Source organism: Delphinus delphis, chromosome 3 (genome assembly GCF_949987515.2).
Source record: "Delphinus delphis chromosome 3, mDelDel1.2, whole genome shotgun sequence".
NCBI lineage: Eukaryota > Metazoa > Chordata > Mammalia > Artiodactyla > Delphinidae > Delphinus > Delphinus delphis.
Window position 1 is genome coordinate 156,732,898 of NC_082685.1, and position 24,470 is coordinate 156,757,367.

Genomic DNA, 24,470 nt, shown 5'->3' on the forward strand with positions numbered 1-24,470 from the left:
TTTCCATATCACCATTTCAAAAACAGTATTTTATGGTACAGATATATAATGACTTACTTAGCAAATCGTATTTCAATTGTTTTAGAAATGGATGCACATATCCTAGAATTATTTTCTTAACATATATTATACAGGTACAATTGAGAAAAATGTTAAACATGCAAATAGAAAATTTAGATTTTAAAAATACAGCCACTTAATATAGGATTTCAATTTTGGTAATAACATCAGATTAGACATAGCTGAAGAGAAAATAGTGAACTGGAAAGTAGGTTAGATTAAATATTCATGTTAAAGCATGGAAAGGCAAGAAGATAGAAAACATTAATAAGAATATGAAAGATATGGAACATGCAGGTCTAATACACAAGTTATCCAATTCTCAGAGGGATATTAAACAAGAGAATTGGCAGAAGTAATATTTGAGGAGCTCAAGACTGAAATTTTTTCCATACTGTTGGCAAGCAACAAGTCAAAGATTCAAGAAGCATAGAAAAAAAACAAAAATCTAAGCAACCGTTTACAAAAATAACTTTACCTAGATGAATTGAAATAAAATTTCAGAAATAAAATTAAGTTTAAATTTTAAAACATCTAGAAAAAAAAGACATAATACTGTTAGGGGATAAAAAGGATGTAGTGCCAGGCAAAGAGTCCTTGGATGACACCAAAAGCATAATCCATAAAAGAAAAAAAAAATGATAAATTGGACTTGATCAAAACTAAACATTTTTGCTTTCTGAAAGACCCTGTTAAGAGGATAAGAAGAAAAACCACATAGTGGGAAAAGATGCTTGCACACCATTTATCCAATGAAGGACTAGTATGTAGAATATAAAAATAATACTCAAAACCTTTAAAAGAACAATTTCAAAAGCTGATTATTTAATCAGGAAGAATGAAAGATTAAAAAAATAAAATTAAAAAAAGGAAAGATAAATCCAAGAGCCAGAGATACTATTTAACAACCATGAATTCTTTTGTGTACCAAAAATAGTCCTTAAAAATAAAGACAAGAAAAACTCGTATTTAGGCAAAAACAAACAACGACAACAAAAAAGTGACAATTCCTTGCCAATACACACATTAAAGCTTTTTTTGGAAAAAGAAAAAGGAAAATAATCAAATTGGCATCTTGGAGTGGTAAGACTCCATAAAGACCAAAGCAATCAGTAAATATATTGTTAACAATAAATTATTAATGAATGAATAGAAAACAAAGGAACATTTTCTGGGGTTTAAAATATACATAGTATACATGGGAACAAGGTATCAGAAGGAAGGAGACAAAGTTAAAATATTCTAAACTCCTTAAATTTGGGGTAATTGAGAAAATACTAATTTATAATAGATTTTATGTGTCAAGAATGAATACAGTAATTTTTAGTTTAAGTAATAAAATAATAAAAGACTATGTAACTAACAAGATAATAGAAATTCGAATTTAAAATACTCCTAAATAAAGTGATGTTGACAGTTTTATTTCTTGACCTTTATTATGTTTATTAAAATGTTCATTCAATTAAATAGTTCACACATTTACAAAATTGTTGCATGTGACTTTATCTTGCTTTTTTATATTTTATGATACAAAGATAAAGGGAAAAAATCTTTTTATATAGGACCTATTTTCAAGGATTCTATAAAGGCATATTTAAAAACTAAAATGTAAACTTAATAAAATATGAAGTATATAACCAATTTAATATTTCCAAAATAACCCTGTGAATTTCTGTAAAGTTTTTAAAATTCAAAGTTAGAATGACAAATTTTCATATTTGCTCTTGAGATATAGTTTTGTTTTATAACACAAGATAGGTAAAATAAAAGAGAAAGGCTTAGTACACAAATTTATAATAGCTAGGTAGAAGTCATGGTAATTTTTTTAAGAACCAAGAAATAAGATAATAAATATGGAAGAAGTAGAAAAATAAAAAGCAGACAGATATAATGTAAACTTAAAGAAGTATATATCAATATTTATGTTAAAATAAAATCACCAAAATATTTAAGAAATGTCTACTGAGATTATTGTGCTGAGAGTTTTAGTATGCTTTTGTCAGAAACTGATAGAATAATCACATAAAATTTTATTAAGGAAACTGAAAATTGAATACCACAATTAAGAAGCTTTACTGTTTAACAAATATAGAACATTGCATTGAACAACTTTAGATTATGCATTCTTTCAAAACTTACACAAAACATTGACCAAAATTTACAATGTTCAGGACCACAAGGCAAGTTTTAATAATTTTCAAAGAATTGGTCTCATTTTTCTTACAATAAAATAATGCAAGATACTAATTCAAAAATATTGCTAGAAAAACTCCATCAGAAATGAAGAAAGACATTTCTAAATAAACAATGAGCCAATAAAGTAATAAAAATTGAAAATAGTTAAATGGAATGATAATCAAAATATACTGTATCAAAAAGGAAAAAAGGGCAATCAGTTTTTTTACTCATTTTATGCTGACAACAAACTTTGAAATCAAAACCTGAGAAGGATATAATTTGAATTATAGATATTCTCTTTCATGAACATAGAAATATCATAAATAAAATATTGTCAAAGCAAATCCAGAAAAAATAATTACTTTAAAATGAAAAGGAGAAAAATCAAAATTCATTTTCATAGATGAAACCAAAGGTTTTGGTAAAGTTAAACATTCATTAATAATAAAAATACTACTAATAATAGTGGTAATACTACTATACAGTAGTTGAAATTGTTAATAAAATTGAGCACAAGTTCAAACTTGTGCTAAATATAAGGTCAATATAAATGTATTTCTTCCTTTTCTTTATATTAGAAACAATTAGAAAATGAAACTTAAAACACTATACCATTTAATATCACTTTAAGAAAATAAAATATCTAGAAATAAATACTGCTTTTCTTAGGTATCGATCACCTAATCTATAAATAAGATTTTTTAGTAAACTTAGGACCTTTCCCTCACTGAGTCTTTGTTTCTTTGGTTCCTAGGTTATTCAGAGAATTTAAACTTAGATCATTTGAAATGTGGCATAAAGAATAAAAAATCATCAGCTTTTATTAGATGTTTTCTTTTTAGATTATTTATTCTAAAATGTTTGTTTTAATTAACTAATTAATTAATAATTTTTACTTCAAGGATAAAGTGTAATCTTGTATTAGGAGCAGCTCACATGTACCAGTTTTGTAGGTGTAGGTGAAATTACTGAATTTCTGAGCAGATGATACTCAGCCCTTGCTCTTGGATCAACTGATCCTTCCCCTGTGGATGTAAACATCTTCTCTGTAATTGAAAATGCTAGTCTCAGTTTTCTGGCTTGAACTCTCTTCATATTGGCATGTGACCTTGAATTTTTCCATTGACCTTGCGTGTTGTCCACTTTTTGCTCATGAGGAAGTCCATTCAGGCATTCTCACTGGCCATGCTCTCCTCTTAATGTCACATTGTTAGCCTGGGTCCCTCTGTTTTACCCTCCACATTGACCACCTAAACTCTGTAGCCTTCCTAAGAAGTAATTTAATGTGATGTTGACAAGTGCTCTCTTAATCTCTAAAATGAAGAAAATTGTTAGAATTTCAGGGCCCTTCCAAGCTTGAGATTCTATGAGTATATGACTAGATAAGTCTTAAATTCTTTTAAGTGTGGGTTGTCCTGTTCTCCTCAGGTGAAAAGTTATTCCATTTTTTAGAGAGGGTTAAATCTGTGACAAACTGTTTCTTTTGTGAGTCCCATTAACCATTTATATAGTATTTATCTTTTTTTCATATAACTGTTACTATTTTCAAGACATAATTGCTAGACCTAGTCCCCCAAAGTTCTAATATATTTTTTATGTGATTATTTCTTATTCTTTGTAAACTGTATTCACATTTAGCATCATTGCTGTCTTTAGTATTGCATTCTTTATGTTATCTGAGCTTTTGTTTCCAACTCTTTCACCAAAATGAATTTAGACTTTACATTGAGGGAATAAAAACATCATTTTAAAAGTATTGCTTATTACACCTGCATTTAAACAAATCATTACCCATTCATGTAGTCAATTGTATGATTAACCCATTACAGTGGAAAATTGTCTGAATCTTTCTATTATTTAATTTTGAGGTCTTTTGTTCATTTACTCTTATGGTTGTAGCATTTCTGGAGAAACTGTATATTTTGATGAAGAGTTGGAATAGGAAATTATTTAAATAATGATTTGTGAAATAGCTTTTCTGAAGCGTATTTGTATTGCCACAGTTCCTCTTTCTATGACAATTGCTTTTAGAATTACAGACACTTCTGTTATGGATGTTGTGCATTTAAATGTAACAGCATGTGACTACAGCTGAGACTGGTCTTTTCTGAAAGCAGAGGTTCAAACCACATGTAAGAGCAGAGTTCAGGTCGATTCAGGTATCAGTATAAACTTCAACAATATATTTCTCTGAGTTAATATATTTTCCTGTTCTGAAAAAAATTTTAAGTACCTTGCATAAAAAAATACTAAAAAGAAAATCATGCATGCATGAAATTTGAAATCAGTTCCCAAAGAAGAGTGAATTCAAAATAGGTGAGATGTGCCTGTACCTAGAAACTTTGAGAAATAACAAAGGGAATGCTTTCTGTCTTATTCGTATTGACTTTTCCCTCTGTATTTTTTCTTTTTAGAAGTAAACTTAGAAAACATAACATATAAAAGAAAACATTTTATTACATAACACCAGCCTCTGCCCCCATGGTATTATTGATATTATTAACAGTACAACTTTGTATGAAAAAAGTTAACTAGATTGGTAGAGATTTTACATCTTATCAAAGATAAACCTCAGCTAAATAACAAAAGTTGGTATTATTATCAAATGAAATGATCATTTGAGATCATATTATAAGGCAAGCTCTATTAATTAAAAGAAGATACAATGTGTTCCATAGAATTTCCTTTTTAATTTGCTTTAATTAGGGTTAGCTATTTACGAAACAGAAGACTATGTTACTTGTATAAATTTCTGACACTATTTTTCCTAATTAAAGTACTCTAGAAGTGATAGATTTTAAACATGTTTTAAACACATTTAAACAATGGGATACATTTATTTAATAAAAGGAATATAAAATTGGTTTTAATTATTTTCTACCAAAGGTGAATCCTTATTCATGGACATTATCAAAAAATTCTGCTAGTAATTATTTGTAATACCATCAATCAATTTGAGTTTTCTCTCCCTTTGTTAGAGTAAATCTCAGATCTTTCAAAATAATCAAATGCGTTATGTACTTATTGCATAATGTGCAAGTGATAGAAAACATTTGAGTCCAGTTAGAAGGAAAGAGAATCAGAAAATAAATTTTTTATGGATCATACATCACCAACTAGCTGCACAAACAGAGAGCACAGGTAGCACAGTGTAGATAAATCAATAAGTCTGAAAAAATGGTAGAAACTATTGATGAATGGAAACATGGCAACTATCTGATATCTGCCAGAAGTTTAAATTTTCTAAAAATCATAAACATGTTAACTTCTTAGGCATGTTTTCTATTAAAAGTCTGAGGAAGCAAATGGAAATCACATTTCCTAATGAAAGAGAAAAGGTGATTAGTAAAACAACCAAAAAAGAAATTGAATATACCTTCTCTCAACAAGAGAATATCTAGGAGTTCTAAATTTAAAAAAAAAAAAAAAAAAGACCAACATACTAGGTTTTTAGAATCATCTCTCAGAAATATTATGGAAAAATATTTAAGTACAGATGCATGTCCAACACTTCAACAAAAGTTCAAGATGAATCAGTCACTCTTAAACAAAATGTGGTAACCAACTTATCATTTACTATGTAGATGAGACTGAGAATCCTTTCTGAGGAATAAAAATTTGCCATAAGTGAGCTTCCTGGTAAATTGAGATTTGAAATTACCTGTATAAAAATGGAAGGGATATTTATATTTTAGAGATAACAAAAAAATAGTAAACATAATATAATATGAATTATATCAGTGTTTAACAAATTGAATAGGCTCATGTTTGTAAAAATTTAAGAAAATTTAAAATAAGTGATAAATTAACTTTGAAATGAGAAGAAAATTGTTCCAAAGCATTGATAACAGAAAACATAAATAGCTCAGTTTATTTAAATTAATTGTTCTTTACCAATCCTCTCCAGAGTTACATTCTAGGATAAGAAGTGAACTTGCAAATGTGTCAGTATGTTATGAGGTATCACTGAGGAAATAGGATTGTAAATTGGAGAATCACAATGAATGAAAAATAAGAGTGAGAAGACATTTATTTTCCCAAAGAAAAATTTATACAGCTGTCCCTTAGAATCTGTGGGGAATTGGTTCCAGGACCTCACCCCCCTCAGGATAACAGAATCCACAGTGCTCAAATCCCTTATATCAAATGGTGTAGTGTTTGCATATAACCTACACACATCCTCCCATATATTTTAAATCATCTCTTATAATATCTTATAATACCTAATACAAAGTGAATACTATGTAAATTGTTGCAAATACAATGTAAATGCCATCTAAATAGTTGCCACAGCATGGCATCAAGTTTTACTTTTTGGAACTTTCTGGAATTTTAAAAAATATTTTTGGCCCATGGTGGTTGAATCCACAGATTCAGAACCACAGACATGGAGGGCTGACAGTATTTGTTTTACCTAACCCTGAAAACAACCTTGAAAATTTGATATTTTATTTCAATTTGATACTAAGTAACTAACGTGCAGAAAATGTTGTGTTCTTCAGATTTTGCACACTCTAAATGCTATGGAGCTTTTCCTGTGCTTGAGAAAAATCATAAAGATTGCTTCTGATTATCCATCAGTTTATTCTATTTATAGTCAAAAGGCAATAACAAGAAAAGAAAAAAAAAAAGATCTGTCCAGATACTAGTTGTTTCAATGAAAAAAAAAAAAATCAGCAGCTATGTAAATTTTCAGTTCATAGATAAATAATATGGAGGGAAATAATGAAGAATGATAGAAACTTCTTGGAATATGTAGGGAGAGGGGCTTTCACCAGGATCTCCTGCTGAGAAAGTAAATTCTGAATGGTGATGGGAAAGGGCATAAGGAATGAGCCATGGGCATATATGGAGGAAATTGATCACTTTTATACCCTGAAGCTCTTTCTTCACTTTCACTTCATGAAAACACATGCTCTTCCGCTCCTACTCTTCCTGACCACTCATTCTCAGTACCTTTATATTCCTCCTCGTCTCTCTCACAAGCTAACAGTCTCAGTACCTGGAGAGGAATTTAGGTTTTAACTATGACACATTTTGGTGGATTATCTCACATGTAAAATATTGAAATACGGTGAAACTGAGTAAAATGTTCTTAGAAATCATATCAATTTTTGAAATGCACGTACTATATTTCATATGCAGGAAATACTATTTTTCTGGCTCTACTTTCTCTCTGTTTTCAATTTCTCTAAGGAAAAGCTAGAAAGAGTACACTTGAGCATTAGGATACTAATTTTTTTTCAAAAGTAAAATATCATCTTGCTTGTTTGTTTCAATATTACTTTTAAAGATTGTAATGACTCTAACGATCGGAATGTGTATGCTGCTCTTAGACTACCTGGGATATTTTTTTATATATTCTAACTTTCTCTGTTTCTTAATGTGTGTAAAGTCCAAATTTGGGTATTGCTTTCTCTCAACCACTAGGGATTAAAAAATTTCCTAAAGCTCTGGGTGGTCTAGTTTTACCTCTGCCAGATTTTTACAGATTTGAGGCACATCACACTCTTTTTGGGACTCAGAGTCCTCGTCTCTAAAATACAGGGGCTGGATCATGATCTCAAAGGTCTCCTAAAACAAAAAATTATGACTCTAGTGCTTTTTCATTTGCTGACTGAGACCAACATGTACAGAAAGGCTGTTCTACATCAACACTGGAATATTCGTATTTGTACAAACTATATTTCACGTCTCCCTAAACAAATGTTCACACAAAACCTTACAACTAATTGGCCCCAAGGTACTGTGGGTAATAAAGGAAAAAAAAAATGTTTGTGCCATGCTAGAAAATAAAGTGTGAATGATTATATGGTGTGCCATAATACATTTCTTAAAGTCTAATGCAAGGGAGAGCAAATTAGCTCATACCTTTACTAGAATAAGAATTTGAAAACACTCAAGTTGGATATTGAAAATGTTATAATATTAAAATCAAGGGACAAAGCCAAATTAAATTTACTATTTAATTTTGTCTTTTCTTTAGGTTATTCATACCATCAGTGCCACTGATAAGGATGATTTTGCCAATGGACAAAGGTTTAACTTCTTTCTTGATGAACATCTGTCTATAAACCCAAACTTCACTCTGAAGGACAATGAAGGTGAACATGAATACATATATTTTTTGATCTTTGTGGTATCTGCTTTGACTTGATATGGAATAAGCCTGAACAGCTTTGCTTTATTCTTATATACTCATGAACAGCTTGCAAATCAACATTCAAAGTCAGTTTGATGTTAATGTGTTATGATCCGTGAATAGCTTGTGTTTAAAATTGAGCCATATGTACAAATAACTTTCAATGAGTTTATTCAGAAGCATCCCTTTAAACAAGAAATGTTCATGTAATATGCTCTTGGGCAACTTTTAAGAGAAATCTTAGCTGACAAACATGTTTATGAGAACTGCTGCAACTGCTAGGAGGTGGAAAAAATTTAAATTAGGATAAATGAAAAATATGTCCTAGGGACCATTAGAAAAGGAACTGCAATGTTTGAAATCATCTTGCTTTAGCAAGGCTATCAAGATGTGCTGTACAAATTATATTTCCCCTTGTTATTATGAATATTTTTCCAAAATATGGGTAAATACATATGCATAATTACAGAGCACTGTGGAAATTTTTGAATTATTTTTGTTTAGCCTTCTTATTGTGTAGGGAAAAAAGAACATAATAACTAGAGAAGATTCACCATGATTTAGAATCCTGATTTGGTAGATTCCTCAAAGTTGTGTAAAAGTCATTCTTCCGTATGGAAGGGAAACAGCAAGCCACTCAATATGTACAGTGTTCTGACTGGCATCAACTTTCTTCTTCTCAAAGTAGTTTTTGATCACATATATCTGAATATACTGTTATTTAAGATTTAAAACGTGCCTCAGAATCACATGAAAGAAACAATAGCATGTACATTTTGAAGTAGTTAATTCCTTCTCTGTACCCTTCATGTAGAAGCATTTTCAAATTCAAGCAAAAATAAAATCACTAAATGACAACCCACTAAACATTTTTTCCATTATCCCTAAGCTTCCTTAAATAATCATAACAGGGATACTAAATTGTGCATGTGGCCATAACAAAATTCATATAAAAATACCAAGCTTGTTTGTCTCTCTCAGTTTAACTATCCCTGTGGTCAGCTGTACTTATGGCAATACATATTTATCCATGTTTGTGTATGACAAATTGTATTAAATTGACTATTGAACATTTATTTACATCCAAACATCCAACCCTAAAATCCCAAATGTATTTAAATATTATAATTAACTATGCTAAATATCTGAAAATCAATTCATATTTTCCCATATTCAAATAATTGCATAATTTGGAGAACATTCAACTTTCTGCTTTAATAAACTGAAATTTACTATATTTAGAAACACATATTTAGAAATCATATTTCAGTTGAATTTTTTCCATTCCAATTAAAAATTTATTTACATTTTAAAAGCAATTTTAATTTGATGATATTATAAAGAAAAATTGACTTAGATCTGAAGATGTGTTGTAATCAAGCTATTTAATGTAAATAACTTCTGAAATATTTTAGAAAAACAAGAGAATTTTACTTTTTTGAAACCTATATTAGTGACTAAAAGTCCTTCATTCAAGATTATTATGCCTGGAATTTCTCAATTCAACTAATGAATACATTCAAAAGGTCTCATTTTAGTTATATGACAACATTACCAGTTCTGGGAACTCACATTCAAAAAATTCCCCTCAAATATGTACACACTTTTGAAAGTGTTTATAATGCCGATGTAAATTTTTTAACATTTATTTTAACCATATATATGAATGCTTTAAATCAGCTATGCCATCTCAAGTATGTGATGCCTGTGGGCAGTTGTATGGGAGTAAAGATGTTTTAATTTATTTTAAAATTCATTTAATTTATTTTAAACATTTTTGGGAATTGATGAAATTATATATAACACAAATAATTTCTTTCAGAAAGAAAAAGCAGCAATGTTCTTAAAAAACAGATACTAGCACATAGGTGAAAACACATGCTTGAGCAAACAGCCTTGTTTATGCTAGATAAGACAAGCCACCAAACTTCTCTTAACCTCAGTTTTTACATCCATTAAGTTTTGGTTTGAAATATCTACTCTGTAGCATTGGGGGAATTAATGGCGCTGTATAAAGATATTGAGTCAATGGACTTCCCTGGTGGCGCAGTGGTTGAGAGTCCGCCTGCCGATGCAGGGGACACGGGTTCGTGCCCCGGTCCAAGAAGATCCCACATGTCGCGGAGCGGCTGGGCCCGTGAGCCATGGCCGCTGAGCCTGTGCATCCGGAGCCTGTGCTCGGCAACGGGAGAGACCACAACAGTAAGAGGCCTGCATACCGCAAAAAAAAAAAAAAAAAAAAAAAAAAATATATATATATATATATATATGTATATATTAAGAGTCAAGATGGCTTTTTCTCTAAACAGAAGGCAGTTATGGATAATAATTTATAAAGGTGAAATTTAAAATGGAATATTCATACCAAAATGAATATATACATATATTCATGGGTACATAAACACCTCTGTGGCCAACAACCAGAACAAACTACAAAGAGTAAGAGTCAGCAAGTCCAGGCCTACTGGATCCTGCAGCTTGGTCATTGCATTCCGTGAGTTAGTAAACATTTACATGCCCCCAGAACATGAAGAAATCTAGAAGAAAAAATTAAAACCATTGTTCTTCTGTGCCCCCTGCTTACATGAATATGAATATTCAGGAAACAATAGAAGCCAGACAGAGACTCCAAGCCAGGATGAGTGATCAGGAAGCCATTGGTTTAGTGGCATCTCCAAAACTGCTTTATGGCAAAGAGTGAGTAGAGACAAAAAGCTGTTTCTAAAATTAGACAGAGAGAAATGCATATTGTTGTGTATGATAAATCTGAAAGTCAAAAAATTAAAAGATAGTCAATAAATAATAAGAAATAAATCAGAAAATGAATTCACTCTGAATCATGCAAAATACATAAATGAACAGAAAAAATACTTGAATATTAGCATGTTTAACATTTTCAAAATTAAGAAAAAGAAGATTTTTTTTAAAAAAGACCGAGAAGTGATTACATGAAATGAGACAATGAAAGAAAATATTTATATGAAAATAATTTTAAAATCCTTATTAAAACTACAGTTTTTACCTAGATAGAAAAGTATATAAAATGACATGAAAATATATAGATGTTTACTGTTATATACATAATTATATATAAACATACAGAAATTAAAATTTTAAATTTTGTTTATATATATATATGTATGTATATATATCATGTATACATAAGATATATATTAAAATATAGGTATTGAATATATAGAAATGTATATAGAACTATTTCTAGAAATTACATAGATTTAGTTATACATATAGACTATATAGATATAAATTATCCATACATTTAAAATTTATGTGTAAACATATATGTATATATACATGTATGATGTATATATGTATATGTGTATATATATGTATATGTTTTATATACACACACACAGATACAAAGAGAAAACAAAAAAAACTGCATTACTTCTAGACTGGACACAGAGAGATTTAACAAGTCAAAAGTAAAATCCATTAATTCAAGCAAACAAAGTTCAGATATGTCAAAATTTTTAAAAATTGTGAGAACACTTAATAAATATGGAATATAAAATATTTGGAAGAATTAGAAATTATAGCAACAAGCAATATATGTAGATAAAATTGCATGACAATTTTTCAAGGTTGAAAATATGTGGACCCTCACGATTAACATGAACACCAGGGACTTCCCTGGTGGTGCAGTGGTTAAGAATTGCCTGCCAATGCAGGGGACACAGGTTCGAGCCCTGGTCTGGGAAGATCCCACATGCCACGGAGCAGCAAAGCCTGTGCACCACAACAACTAAGCCTGCGCTCTAGAGCCCATGAGCCACAACTACTGAGCCCAACTGCTGAAGCCCATGCACCTAGAGCCTGTGCTCCACAACAAGAGAAGCCACCACAATGAGAAGCCCACGCACTGCAATGAAGCATAGCCCCCACTCACCACAACTAAAGAAAACCTGCATGCAGCAACAAAGACCCAACACAGCCAAAAATAAATTAATTATTTTTTTTAAAAAATTGGCTATTATAAAAAATAAAGAACACCCAAAGGCAAGCAGGAAATCAAATCTATACTTGAATATGCCAATTTAAAAGTGCTAAACCTCAAAGATAAAGAGAAAAAATATTTAATCAAAAGGAAAAGGCAGAATATTTAAAAAGCAATAATAATTAGATCTAAAGTAGATTCCTGTTAAAAAAGAAAAAAAATAGATGACAGAAGCTGATAACAATTATATGCTCAAACTGCGAAAGGAAAAGAATTTCCTATTGTCAACATGCTCTATATTTAGTTAGCAGTGGTAAGCTATCAGGAATTAAGGGAGGACAGTTATTAAAGACTTTTTTCCAATGTATAAGAAAAGAAACTTTTAAATTTTTAGCTACTGACATTTTGGCAAATATTGTATTAATCTTTGCCTTCAGGATCTCTGCAAGAAATAATAGACAAAAAAGCCTTGCAATTAACATTTCATTTCAAATGTTAAAACTTGAAGAGTTAACACTAGAATAATAGTTAATAGAATACGAGTCTGTAATTTCCAAAGCAAGGAGAGATTTTTAAAAAGTTAAATAATAAAACATTTAATCAGTAGAACAGAGGTCAGAAAGTAGAATAAAAGATGCAAAATAGAAGCAATGACAATTTTATTTGAAGTAGAAAGTAGTTCAAATATACCATAGTCACAGATTAAATATCATTTTTAAAGATATTTTATTTTAAAAATAGACTGTTATATGCTACTTACAAGAGATATGCCAAATTCAAAATGTAGTAGGAAATTTTACATGAAAAGTTAGAAATATTTAGCTATTGCTTAAAAAAACTATTGCTGAAAAAGAAAACAATTCCAAAACTAGTTTTCTTAAAATAAAGCACATTTATTCATTTATTTAGCTCACATTTCTAAGAATTAGCAATTTCTGATGGGTTCAGCTGGACAATTCTGCTAGTCTCAGGATATTTCAATCACTACAATTAATCAGCAGTGTACTGAATGTTCTCCTCAGTCCAAAAAGATAAAACAAAACAAAAATAGAACAAAAGAACAATAATAAATAGAAACAAAATGTAAGATTATCATTGTTAACAAATGAGACGCAATTGTCTTTCTGAAAATTTAAAAGAATCCACAGAAACATCTTAAGAAACAATTGGATAGATTGCCAAATTTTGGAATACAAATAAATGCCCCAAATGGCTAGATTTTCTATATGTAAAAAACGTGAATAAATAGCAAATCAGATAAATGTAAAATGGTAAAAACAAATCAAACAAATTAACAAAAAACTCTTCTAAGATCATCAGAGAATAAATATCCAATAAATAATGTTCAAGTCACCATTATGAAAGGCAATGTTACTGAAAATATTAAAAAAACACAAAAATAATATCTTTACCCCATTAGTAAATCAACACTCAAATTTCTAAATTAATCTATAAGTTAAATATAATTTTTATCATAAACTGAATTTAATAATCTGTTAATAAAATGCAAATGGTAAAGGGTTGAGAAAAGCAAGAATGTAGGAAAAGAAGAAAATAGAGGAAAGAGAAGAAAAGAGGGCATATCCTAACGTATCAAGATATTATAAAGATGGTAAAGATTTACATCTCTATAAAAGGAAGAAATGGCTATCAACTAAAGCAATAGGTGTTTGGAGTACCTTTTCTTTGAATGGATGTATTTGCTTTGATAGATAGGACTCTTGCTTTCTCGAACAGAATGTTAGCTCAAGGAATAATCTGTTAATTGTTTCCTCTAATTATTATGAAGATGATATTATAAAGATATAAAGGTAGTGTAAACCCTGACAGCTGGCTTTTCTTTTCTTTTCTTTTTTTTTTTGTAATGTAACTGCGTGACTAAAATTTGATTGATTGACAGGGATCCATTTCAAAGAAGCAGCCATTTCAAAGATGGTTGTCTTGAATAAACACATTGTCAGCCACTAGTAGATAGAAAGACAGCTCCCCCATTCCCTTTTGTTCTAGAGATTTTGGGGTGATTTCAGTAACTGATCATTTGGGCTTTTTTTTTTTCTTTTCCCCAACTTTAAATTCCTGTTCTTATGTTTTAAATTCATCTGTAAAGAGTGAGCTTGAGAAACTCTAGGCCCGTACCCTTGACCACAATAAAAGCTGAATCCCAGAGACATATACCTTAATAGTGTTTATGCCTGGAATCATAGCTAATGTCCCCATATCAACTAAGAAGATTTTCCTCCATCTATACCCTGGTGGGATTCTCCTATTCACAGCCCAGATCTGCTTGATAAATACTTAAATTTAAGGTAATGTTTCATGTTGTTCCAGTTCTTTGCCATCTTTGTTAGATCTTTCCTGCCCTATGTTTTATCCCTCATTAATTTGGAATCTGCTAATTTATCTGAACATTAGAGAATAAATGTCTTCTTAAGTGTTTCATCCTACGTATATAAAAGTTTCTTTATTTGGGGCTTATTTTTGTTTATTATTCACTGTGACATATGTTAGGAATATACTGGTAGAAAACACTAGCATGTAACTAACATTCTGCTCAAGGAAGCAAGTGTCCTATCAAATCAAATACATGCACTCAAAGAAAATGTGGTCTGCTCACTGCTTTGGTTGATAGCTGTTTTATCTGTTTTTTTTTTTTATTTTTCCTTTTATAGAGATATAGATCTTGTGAAATTCTCTATAATTTCTTTTATGTTTTCTATCTTCTTTCTCCCTCTATTTTCTTGAACATATTAATCTTAATGATTTTACAAACACTGTCAGCTACTCTACTTTCTTAATAAAGTGATAAATTTTCTTTTTGTTTTTCATCAGGGGGACTGGGGAGACAGGACTGGGATATAATGGTTTTGTTTCTTAGTATCTCTAGCAATTTTTAGTTGGGTGTCACACATAGTGTCTAAACCTAGAAGAGTCTCAAATCGTAATATATTTCTTCAGAGAGTGTTTGCTATTTTCTTAGATGAACAATTAGAGAGGGGCATCATTACAGGTGAACCTCAGAGACATCTTGGGTTCAGTTCCAAACCGCCACAATAAAGCAATTATCATAATAAAGTGAGTCACATGAATTTTTTTATGCTCTCCAGTTCATATAAAATTTTGTTTACACTATACTGTAGTCTATTAAGTGTGAAATAGCATTATGTCTAAAAAATGTACATACTTTAATTAAAAAATACTCTATTGCTAAAAAATGCTAACCATCTTCTGGGCTTTCAGTGAGTCATAATGTTTTTGCAATAGTAACATCAAAGATCACTGATCACAGGTTACCATAACAAGTTATACTAATAATAATGAAAACGTTTGATGTATTGTGAAAATGACCAAAATATGATATAGAGACACAAAGTGAGCAAATGCTGTTGGGAAAATGGTGGCAGTAGTCTTGTTCGATACAGGGTTGTCTCAAACTTTCAATTTGTAAAAAAACCCACAATATCCAGGAAGCACAGTAAAGCAAAGCAAGATAAAAGGAGGTATGCTTGTACTTTAATCCAATCAGGGTAGGATTGAACTAAATCAAGGCTAAGTCAATGCTAATTTGCAGTTTTCTTTCGATTCAGCCTGTCTCTGAACTATCCCTGTCCCTAAGGCATGGCCCTCTAGGGCTTTCAACTGAGAGCCTGTTTGTGCACTAGGGCCATTCACCCTGGTCCCCTACCTTAATCACTGTCTGTTCAACAGGAAGAGACAGAAAAAAAAAAAAAGCTCTTCTTTTCCACTTAGAGTTTTAGATCTCTGCTAAACTTTCAATTTAACTTTCAATTTAATGAATATCTTTAGGGAGAATCAGCCATGTGTTTAAGGCTCCTTAATTTCCAGTATGACTGTGGGCCCAGGAGGGTGGGAGAGAGGGAGACGCAAGAGGGAAGAGATATGGGGATATATGTATATGTATAACTGGTTCACTTTGTTATAAAGCAGAAACTAACACACCATTGTAAAGCAATTATACACTAATAAAAATGCTAAAAATAAAATGATTGAAGGGCTAGGACATGGTACAGAAAGCTAATCATTTAAAGATCGAAGCCAAAAAAAAATAAAAAAATAAAAAGACTCGGTTAAAAAAAAAAATGTTCTCCTATTTTCTCTGTCCCCAGCTTGGAATTCCAGCCTGTTGTTAGCTCCTAATATAAACAAATACATTGTAATCCACAGTTCAACTTCCCACATTTTTGCCCTCTCTAGAATTTTACCCCTCTACTTACATCACTTTAGCGGTTCTCTAATGTCATTAAACAGAAATTTCAGGCTTTTCTCTCAGTTATCAGGCAGACTATGGGTTAGTCAAAAACTACTGTTTTATCCATATTACGTTTTATACTTCAAAAACCATTTGGCAAGTTTCATTAAATAGTTGGGATATAAACTGGGCTTGGAAGAAAGGTCATAGTTCATTAACAATCTAATTATCATTAAGATGCTGGCTGCCTGGTTGTTCATGTATATGCTACAGATATTTGTTCTTAAAATTTTAATTAAAATTAGTTCAGAATCCCATCCTATGTACTGAACAAAACCAAGATCCTCTCCAAAATTTCTGAGGATTATATTATATGAGTGGGGTATACAACATTGCCACTCTTTATGCCACTCACCAATTCAACCATTTTTTTCTCTATTTCTCTGGCTTTTGTTTTCTTTGTTACTCTTCCATGCCTGTTATAATCTTTCTCCTCAAAGTACCATGTGCTCAAAGCACAAACAATTACCAAAAGTAGAATACACAGAGTTCAGGGAAAGAGCAGCCCAGTGTGGCAGTTATCTGAAAGGGATAGCAGAATGAAGAAAACTGTAGCCTAAAATCTAATGTCAAACTCATTCTTTTTTAAAAAAAATCTTTACTGAGATAACATGTACAGCTAAATAAACTTAACCTATGGATGAATCCTGAAAATCACCTCCAAAGCACAGAGGCTTTGAGAATCACAAGAAGATATTTAGGTACTGGCCCAAATCTACCCATTAAATCTTACTGTATAGGAGGAATCCCTGGGATTCAGAGCTCAAAGAACCTCCCTAAGTGGATGATCAGAGAACATTGCAGGGTCATGCAGGTTGAAGGACAGAGGCAGTTAACATATAGTGGGGTGTACTTAACATTAGAACGAGAAAACCATACTTAAATATCTAAGGAAGACTTTTTGAGTTGATGCATGAAAATATTACCAATTTAAATATTCGGGTAAGGTGATAAAATTCAAATGGACACTGTTAAAACCTGAATTAGTAACCAGAAAGATCAAAGAGGAGGCAACACTGCCCAAGAGAACATCGCTTTCTCCATCACAGCCTCACAAGGTGAGCTGGGAGGTGGAGTCGTTGTCCTTGGGCACCTCCCTGCCCCTCTGAGTCTTGTGGCATTTAGCTGCCTCTCCTGGTCCCTGTCATCTACCAAACCCCCCTTTTTGCCAAAATCTTGGGAGCACTTTCTCCATCCATACTCGAAATCATAACTGGAAAAATTCAATGTCCATAAACGCAAGTGAGCCGGCACTTCAGACACCCAACACTCAATACCCCACAGTGATCGCCAAAGCAGATCCACGTCTTTAAATGACAAATGGGGTTATTTGATACCCTGCGCCTCCCTAATCCTAGCACTTATCACACTGTGACCTCTCTCCCATTTAGACTGTAAACTCTGTGAGGAGAGGGACTTTTGTCTGACTTATTTGCTGCTATATTCCTAACTGCTACCAGAGTGCCAGACACAGAGGAAAGTTTAGATAAAAATTTGTTAAATGAAAAAAAAGGAAAAAAAGAAGGAGAAGGAAGCAACATAGAAGAATGTTTCAGAGTTTGACTCAGGAAACCAGTTGCCTGAATCTGAAACCAGGTTCCTCTGCTAATTATGTGTGAGGCCATAGCCAGGTTCCTGCTCTCAGTGTGTTTCAGCTTCCTCTTTTGTCAAATGGAGATATGGAAGCAATTACTACCATTTCATTTTTTTTTTTTTTTATGAAGAGAGATCAAAATGCAAAGAAGTTGAAATCATGCACAAAGTGCTGCAAATTATAAAGGGCACAATGAAGATAACTAAGAATTACATAAATAAATAGATGGAAAAATAATAATGAAATATCTGAAGGAATTACCTTGAGTGAAGGAATATATGGGTTTTAGATCCAAAAATATGTATAGTATCCCTAACTTGAGAGATAAGAAATCATTTTACAAATTTCCAGACAATGAATTTAAATTGTAAAGAGAATAATCAGTGCTGAAGTACTCATTTGCAAGATTCAAGCTAATAGTCCATGGACCTTGTTTTAGTGACATTTCAAAGAAACAACTACAATAAAATACACCTCTGCCTATTTAAGATGACACTCATATGACAATTAAGGAAGGGTATTTTAAAATACTGAATGCCTCAGAAAATATAAAAAACATGTGTCAATTACAGTAAAGTTCTATTGACAAAATATTTGGAGCTATAGTGAACAAATGAAAATAAAATAAAATAAAAATAAATTTATGAAAAAGTAAAGACAGTATAAAACAAACAATATATGATTAAATATCAAACAGAAATAATGATTTGAGTAGCACATATTCTCATAGAAAAGCAATAATGATAATATGGTAGGATATATAATATTTCTTAAGAAACATCTATGAAATGCACTTTGAATATTTTCAGTAAGAATATATTCATTATTGTATTGAATTAAAAATGAAAAAAAAAACACCTGATATATACACACACACACACACACACACACACACACACACACACACACACGACTCAGCCCTATCCCCTCCCCTGACATTTTACTTGGGGCTGTCCAGTGTGTTCTCCAGCCTCACACTGTATTGTTATTCACCACCATTCTTATTCTCCTTTCTTAGAATGCTTTCCTCTAAAAGAAATTCTATAGTCAGCTCTTAAGTTAACATTGTTTTATTCCTTCCATTCAGTCTTCAAGGCATTGTCTGCTGTGTATGAGGCAGTGATCTAAGCTGTCCAGATACAAGGAAATAAAACACATAGCTCCTGCTTTCAAGTGACTCTCCATCTATTTGGGAAAATAAAGATGAAATGAAATGTAACTTGCAATTGAAGGCAGTGAAATGTGAGTTACTTTAGAGAGATCACTGAAAAGTCCTATAATTAAAAGAAGTGGAGCATGATTTGACTTTACAGGATAGAGTCCATTCCCTCATGTAGAGCGGATCAGAGAATACTTTTCAATGAAGTGGGGAATGAAGACAGTATAGAGGTGACAGAATGCAACATTAGTCTTAAGAATCTAGCTAGGGAGATGTGGCAGAGCAGAGACATGAACATTTTAATTCACTATTAAAAACACTAAATATTAAGCACTGTACTGTATTTTGTGCTCCCCCCAAACAAATAAGATATTCTGCCATTAATTCTTTATTTGCTATAGTACCAAACTGTTGCAGATAGAAAAATTTTTGCTAAGCAACCGTCTTCAATATTTATCTGGAAAGTTATGACCCCTTACCTATTAAATAAGAAACATTTTGATTTGGAAAATAGCCAAGTGACAGATTTCTATTTTTTTAACAACATATACAGCAAAATGTATATTGTAAACATGTTTTTTGATAATGACCTTATTTTTATCATTAACTAATATACTGGTAATAATACAATTTTATTTAAAATTAAAAACTGGAATTCAGATGATAATTTTTAAGTTACAGCATTTAAAAATTATATTACCTTAAAACAACAATGAAAGCATGATATGTTTTCTGATTAAAATGTAGATTTTTCTACAACCATCTTCTCTTTAAATTGTGATAGGTAAACATTTCATCTTGGCATCAAAGAAATCCATTGTATAATTTCAACTTTTTAATCAAATATCTATAATAAATGAACTAAAGCCATAATGTCATAAAGTCTGTGAGTCTAGGCTTACCCCCAGGAGGGTCTGTGCATACAGTACCTTTGTTCATTCATTTTGTAATAGAAAAGTGTATCCTAATCCACCAATATAAAATCATCATTAATCTACAAGTCTGTTCTGCTTCATGATCTTTATGCTGCCTCTTGAGGGACTAGGTTTTATTTGATGCAAGGAGATTTGCCAGACTAATTCCTAGGCTTAATTCCGACTGTCAAGTGCATTTGTAAATATTACAGATTTTAGTAGGAGAAGAGATTATTTTTAACTATGTATATGTTTGTATCTCTTTATTTTCAGTGTTCTAAATCACATTTCATGTGCCTTTCAGATTGAAAATCTTTATCGTAATTTAACTGATAATTTGCTATCAAGAATATCTACTGCTCATATTTGTCTCTAGGTTATCTTCTTTAGATACATGTTCTCCACTTCTGTAGACATTTCCAGTCGTTAAGAATGAATGGGTTCACTAACACAACATTGCAAAGCAACTATACTCCAATAAAAATTAATTTTAAAAAAGAAAAAAGATGAATGGGCTCAAATAGAACATTCTTTTTAAAATAGTGAGTGAACTGCACCAAAAATGACCATTTTAAATCATATTAAATGGAAGATTCTGTAGACTGTCACTTTCACCTTGTTGCAGAATTTGAAGATGTTTTTTTCCCTTGGTTTTATTACTTTTTATTATTTCCTTGTAATATTACTTTTAAAAGTGAAGTTCTTATTATTTATAAGTTTTATCATTTTTAACAAAATACTTAATAACCATTGTCAGAAAATACTGATTTTCCTTGCGGCTGTTTGGGTTTGGTGAAGGAATACCTAAGTTTATGTTGCATTGATTTTAAGATAAGGGATATTTTCAAATTTGACTATGAGCTGTTAAGAAGATGTCTTTTGGGGCATTTTCGTTCAGATTTCATAGTCCACTGATAGTGAAATGCAGTTTTTTAGTTTGATACATATTGGAAATCATGAGAAATTTTACGTTTATTTTGTACTTCTTTGGCATTGTCAGATCCCTAGTAGTTGATATTCCCATCATTCATTTTTGTCCTTCAAATGAGAACTCACAGCTGGTATATAGCTGACACATATTCTAAGCAATAAAAATATGACCAATTGGGCCATTCTGTGCCACTTTGTTTTGCTTTCCTATTGTGAAAATGTAGGTTACACTCTTTTGCCTTAATTCCTTCCTTGCTCGGAATCACATAAATGCTGCAGGAGTCATCAGCCCTACCCTGTGCCTTAAGGGGGTAAAATTTATTTAAAAACAGATTTTTAAATAATTTTAAGAGCAGGAATATGTATTTGCTTTTTCAGTCTCTCTAAAGGATTAATCTTTAGAGTTTCCTTCAGTGTTTATAAATATCATGACTCCATAATTTATTGTACTTGACTCATCCATTTCCTACTAAAAATGTAGTATTTATTAAAGGTATGTGATAAATATTGGGTAGAGGGTTTCTGTTGAAATTCATGTACTTTATTTTTTATTTTTTTGGTAAACTGCTGTTCTCTGTACTTCTACAGTTTCTGCAATTATTATATTATTGTGATATGCTTATGAATTATTTTAGATTTTGGGTTGGGTTTCTACTTAAAAAGCTGTTTTTCTTCTTTATTACCCTATTCATCTAAACTAACACTCTTATGCAAATTTATATGTGTTTTTCATGAGCAGATTTGCTGATATTCTTCAAGATTCATATTTTTGTTTCATACGTATTCATGTTCTTTTTTTATGTCACAGAGTCTTGTATACATAGATAGACATAATTAATAGCAAAGAAGGTTGAGCAGTTTTCAAATGTGGTTTTCATATGTTGATAATAGATGGTAGCTTCTTTTCAGAAAAAAGCTGTTTTCCTGCTGTGAGTGGAGGAATAGCACTTAAGAGAAAATGGCAAAATAAGCTTAGAATAGCTAGCTAGTCTATGGCATCTGATGAAATATGGATATTAATACATTAATTACCAACCTCCTTTGAGAACTTAGAGTTATTCTATATACTTATTGGGGTCACTTAAGATGGTTACAACTATTTACGAGCGTTGTTTATGAATCTGAAAGCAGAGTCTTTAGACAATGTATGGTTGTATTTATCTGGGATTTAAAAAGCATCAAGAAGGAGTGTGGCAGGTGGTCAAAGGGGTGACATTCCAGGGTGCAAATAGGAACATAATAACATATTGGATCATGCATTTGTGGTCTGGCAGAAACACAAGTGAGGCCAGGAGAATGTTTACAAACTTAAATGAACTTGCCGAATCCAGTTGAAAATTGAAATTAGGGTAATTCTAGGATTAAAAGAATGGGAAGTGAGGAAACAGGAGAAAAAGAATCAACCTTCAGCAGAGAGCATGAGGAGATCAAGATAGATTAGTTCATTTTGGTTTTAATTTCTTAATACATGTCAATATAATGAGGAAACTGTAAGAGAAGACAGGCTCCTGCTGAGTGTAGTTCAAATCATTATTTATCAAGTACCTGTTATGTGAAAGGTACTTTGCAGGAAAGCAAAAGAGCGTTGTTTCGTGCATGGACTCTGATGATAGTTAAATTATGAATGGATCTTATTGCTGCTGGAAGACCAGATAAAAATGAAATGCTATGAAGCCATGCATATTTATCTCTTCGGTGGAAGTTAAGTTTCTATCTCCCAGCTTTTTCTTCAGCTTTTAAAAAAAGTTTAATCCAATTACAGAGCTACATCTGAAGATCTCAAATGTTTCTGCTATTGTGATAGATTTGGAAATATTACTTTAATAGTCTGCTAGGCTATACTTGAGACAAAGTTTATCTTTATGTCTGCATGATCAAATAAGGAATTTGTTGAAATGGCAGGGAGGGTATGGGCATCTGATAGTTTAAGAGTTTTGAAGAACACATGATTTTTTTTTTAAATCAATTAACCATAAACACAACGGTTTATTTCTCAATTCTATTCCACTGGTCTCTATGTCTGTCTTTATTGCAGTACTACAAGGTCTTGATTACTATAGCTTTGAAGTCAGCTTTGAAATCGGAAGCATGAGTCCTCTGATTTTGTTCTTCTTTTTCAGGATGGTTTTGACTATTTGAGATTCATTGAATTTCCATTTGAATTTAGGATGAGTTTTTTTCCATTTCTGCAAAAAACACCATTGGAATTTTGATAGGGACTACACTGAATCTACTTTTGGTAACATTGTCATCTTAACAATATTAAGTCTTCCAACCCATAAACATGGGATATCTTCTCATTTATTTAGATATTTAATTTATTTCCATGAAGTTGTGTAGTTTTGGGTATACAAGGCTTGTGCTTCTTTTGTTAAATATATTAAACATTTTATTCTCTTTCATGCTATTGTAAATGAAAATTTTTTATACATCTTTATTGGAGTATAATTGCTTCACAATTCTGTTAGTTTCTGTTGTACAACAAAGTGAATCAGCTCTGTATATACATATATCCCCATATCCCCTCCCTCTTGAGCTTCCCTCCCACCCTCCCCATCCCATCCCTCTAGATTGTCACAAAGCACCAAGCTGATCTCCCTGTGTTATGCCGCTGCTTCCCACTAGCTATCTATTTTACATTTGGTAGCGTATATATGTCCATGCTTCTCTCACTTCTCCCCAGCTTCCCCCTCCTCACCCCATGTCCTTAAGTCCATTCTCTATGTCTATGTCTTTATTCCTACGCTGCCATTTTTTTTTAGGTTTTAATACTTTCCAAGATATAAGGTAATTTTGGACTTTAATGTAGGATGTGTTTTTGCCCAAGGGAGTATTTTAAAAGTATGCCTTATTTTAACTTAAACTCTACTACAGTTTATGAAAGTAGCACAGAGATTAGAACCTTTCAAGATCGTTCAAACTATTGAACAAAGAAATAATAGAGCACATACTACTAGTTCAAGAAAATTATATCTGAATTTTAGAAAATTATATCTGAAGTAACACTTGTATTATACTGCTGTATTCTGTAGCCTTCTGTCCCTATAGAAATGTAGAAGTTGGAAGTATATCTATCTACCCAAACTTGTATTTTACTGTAATATTTTTTGTGTGAAAGATCCCCCCAAAATTATCAATTATGAAGTCCCTGGACTTCCTATAATTGCAAAAATAAAATTTTGTTATTATTATTGTTTTACAAAGGACTCAAAATTTCAATTCTTTCACAGTCATCACAATGATATTTGTAAATATCTCCATGATTCAT

The 24,470-nt window shown here is 31.5% G+C and overlaps 1 protein-coding gene across 1 annotated transcript in view; it reads left to right on the forward strand.

Annotated features, from left to right (window-relative positions):
• CDH18 (cadherin 18) overlaps nucleotides 1-24,470 on the forward strand; it is a 259,628-nt gene that overhangs the window by 220,347 nt on the left and 14,811 nt on the right. The window contains exon 8 of the mRNA XM_060007203.2: nucleotides 8,225-8,342. Within this exon, the coding sequence (XP_059863186.2) occupies nucleotides 8,225-8,342 (118 nt within the window). The remainder of the gene's footprint in view (nucleotides 1-8,224; nucleotides 8,343-24,470) is intronic.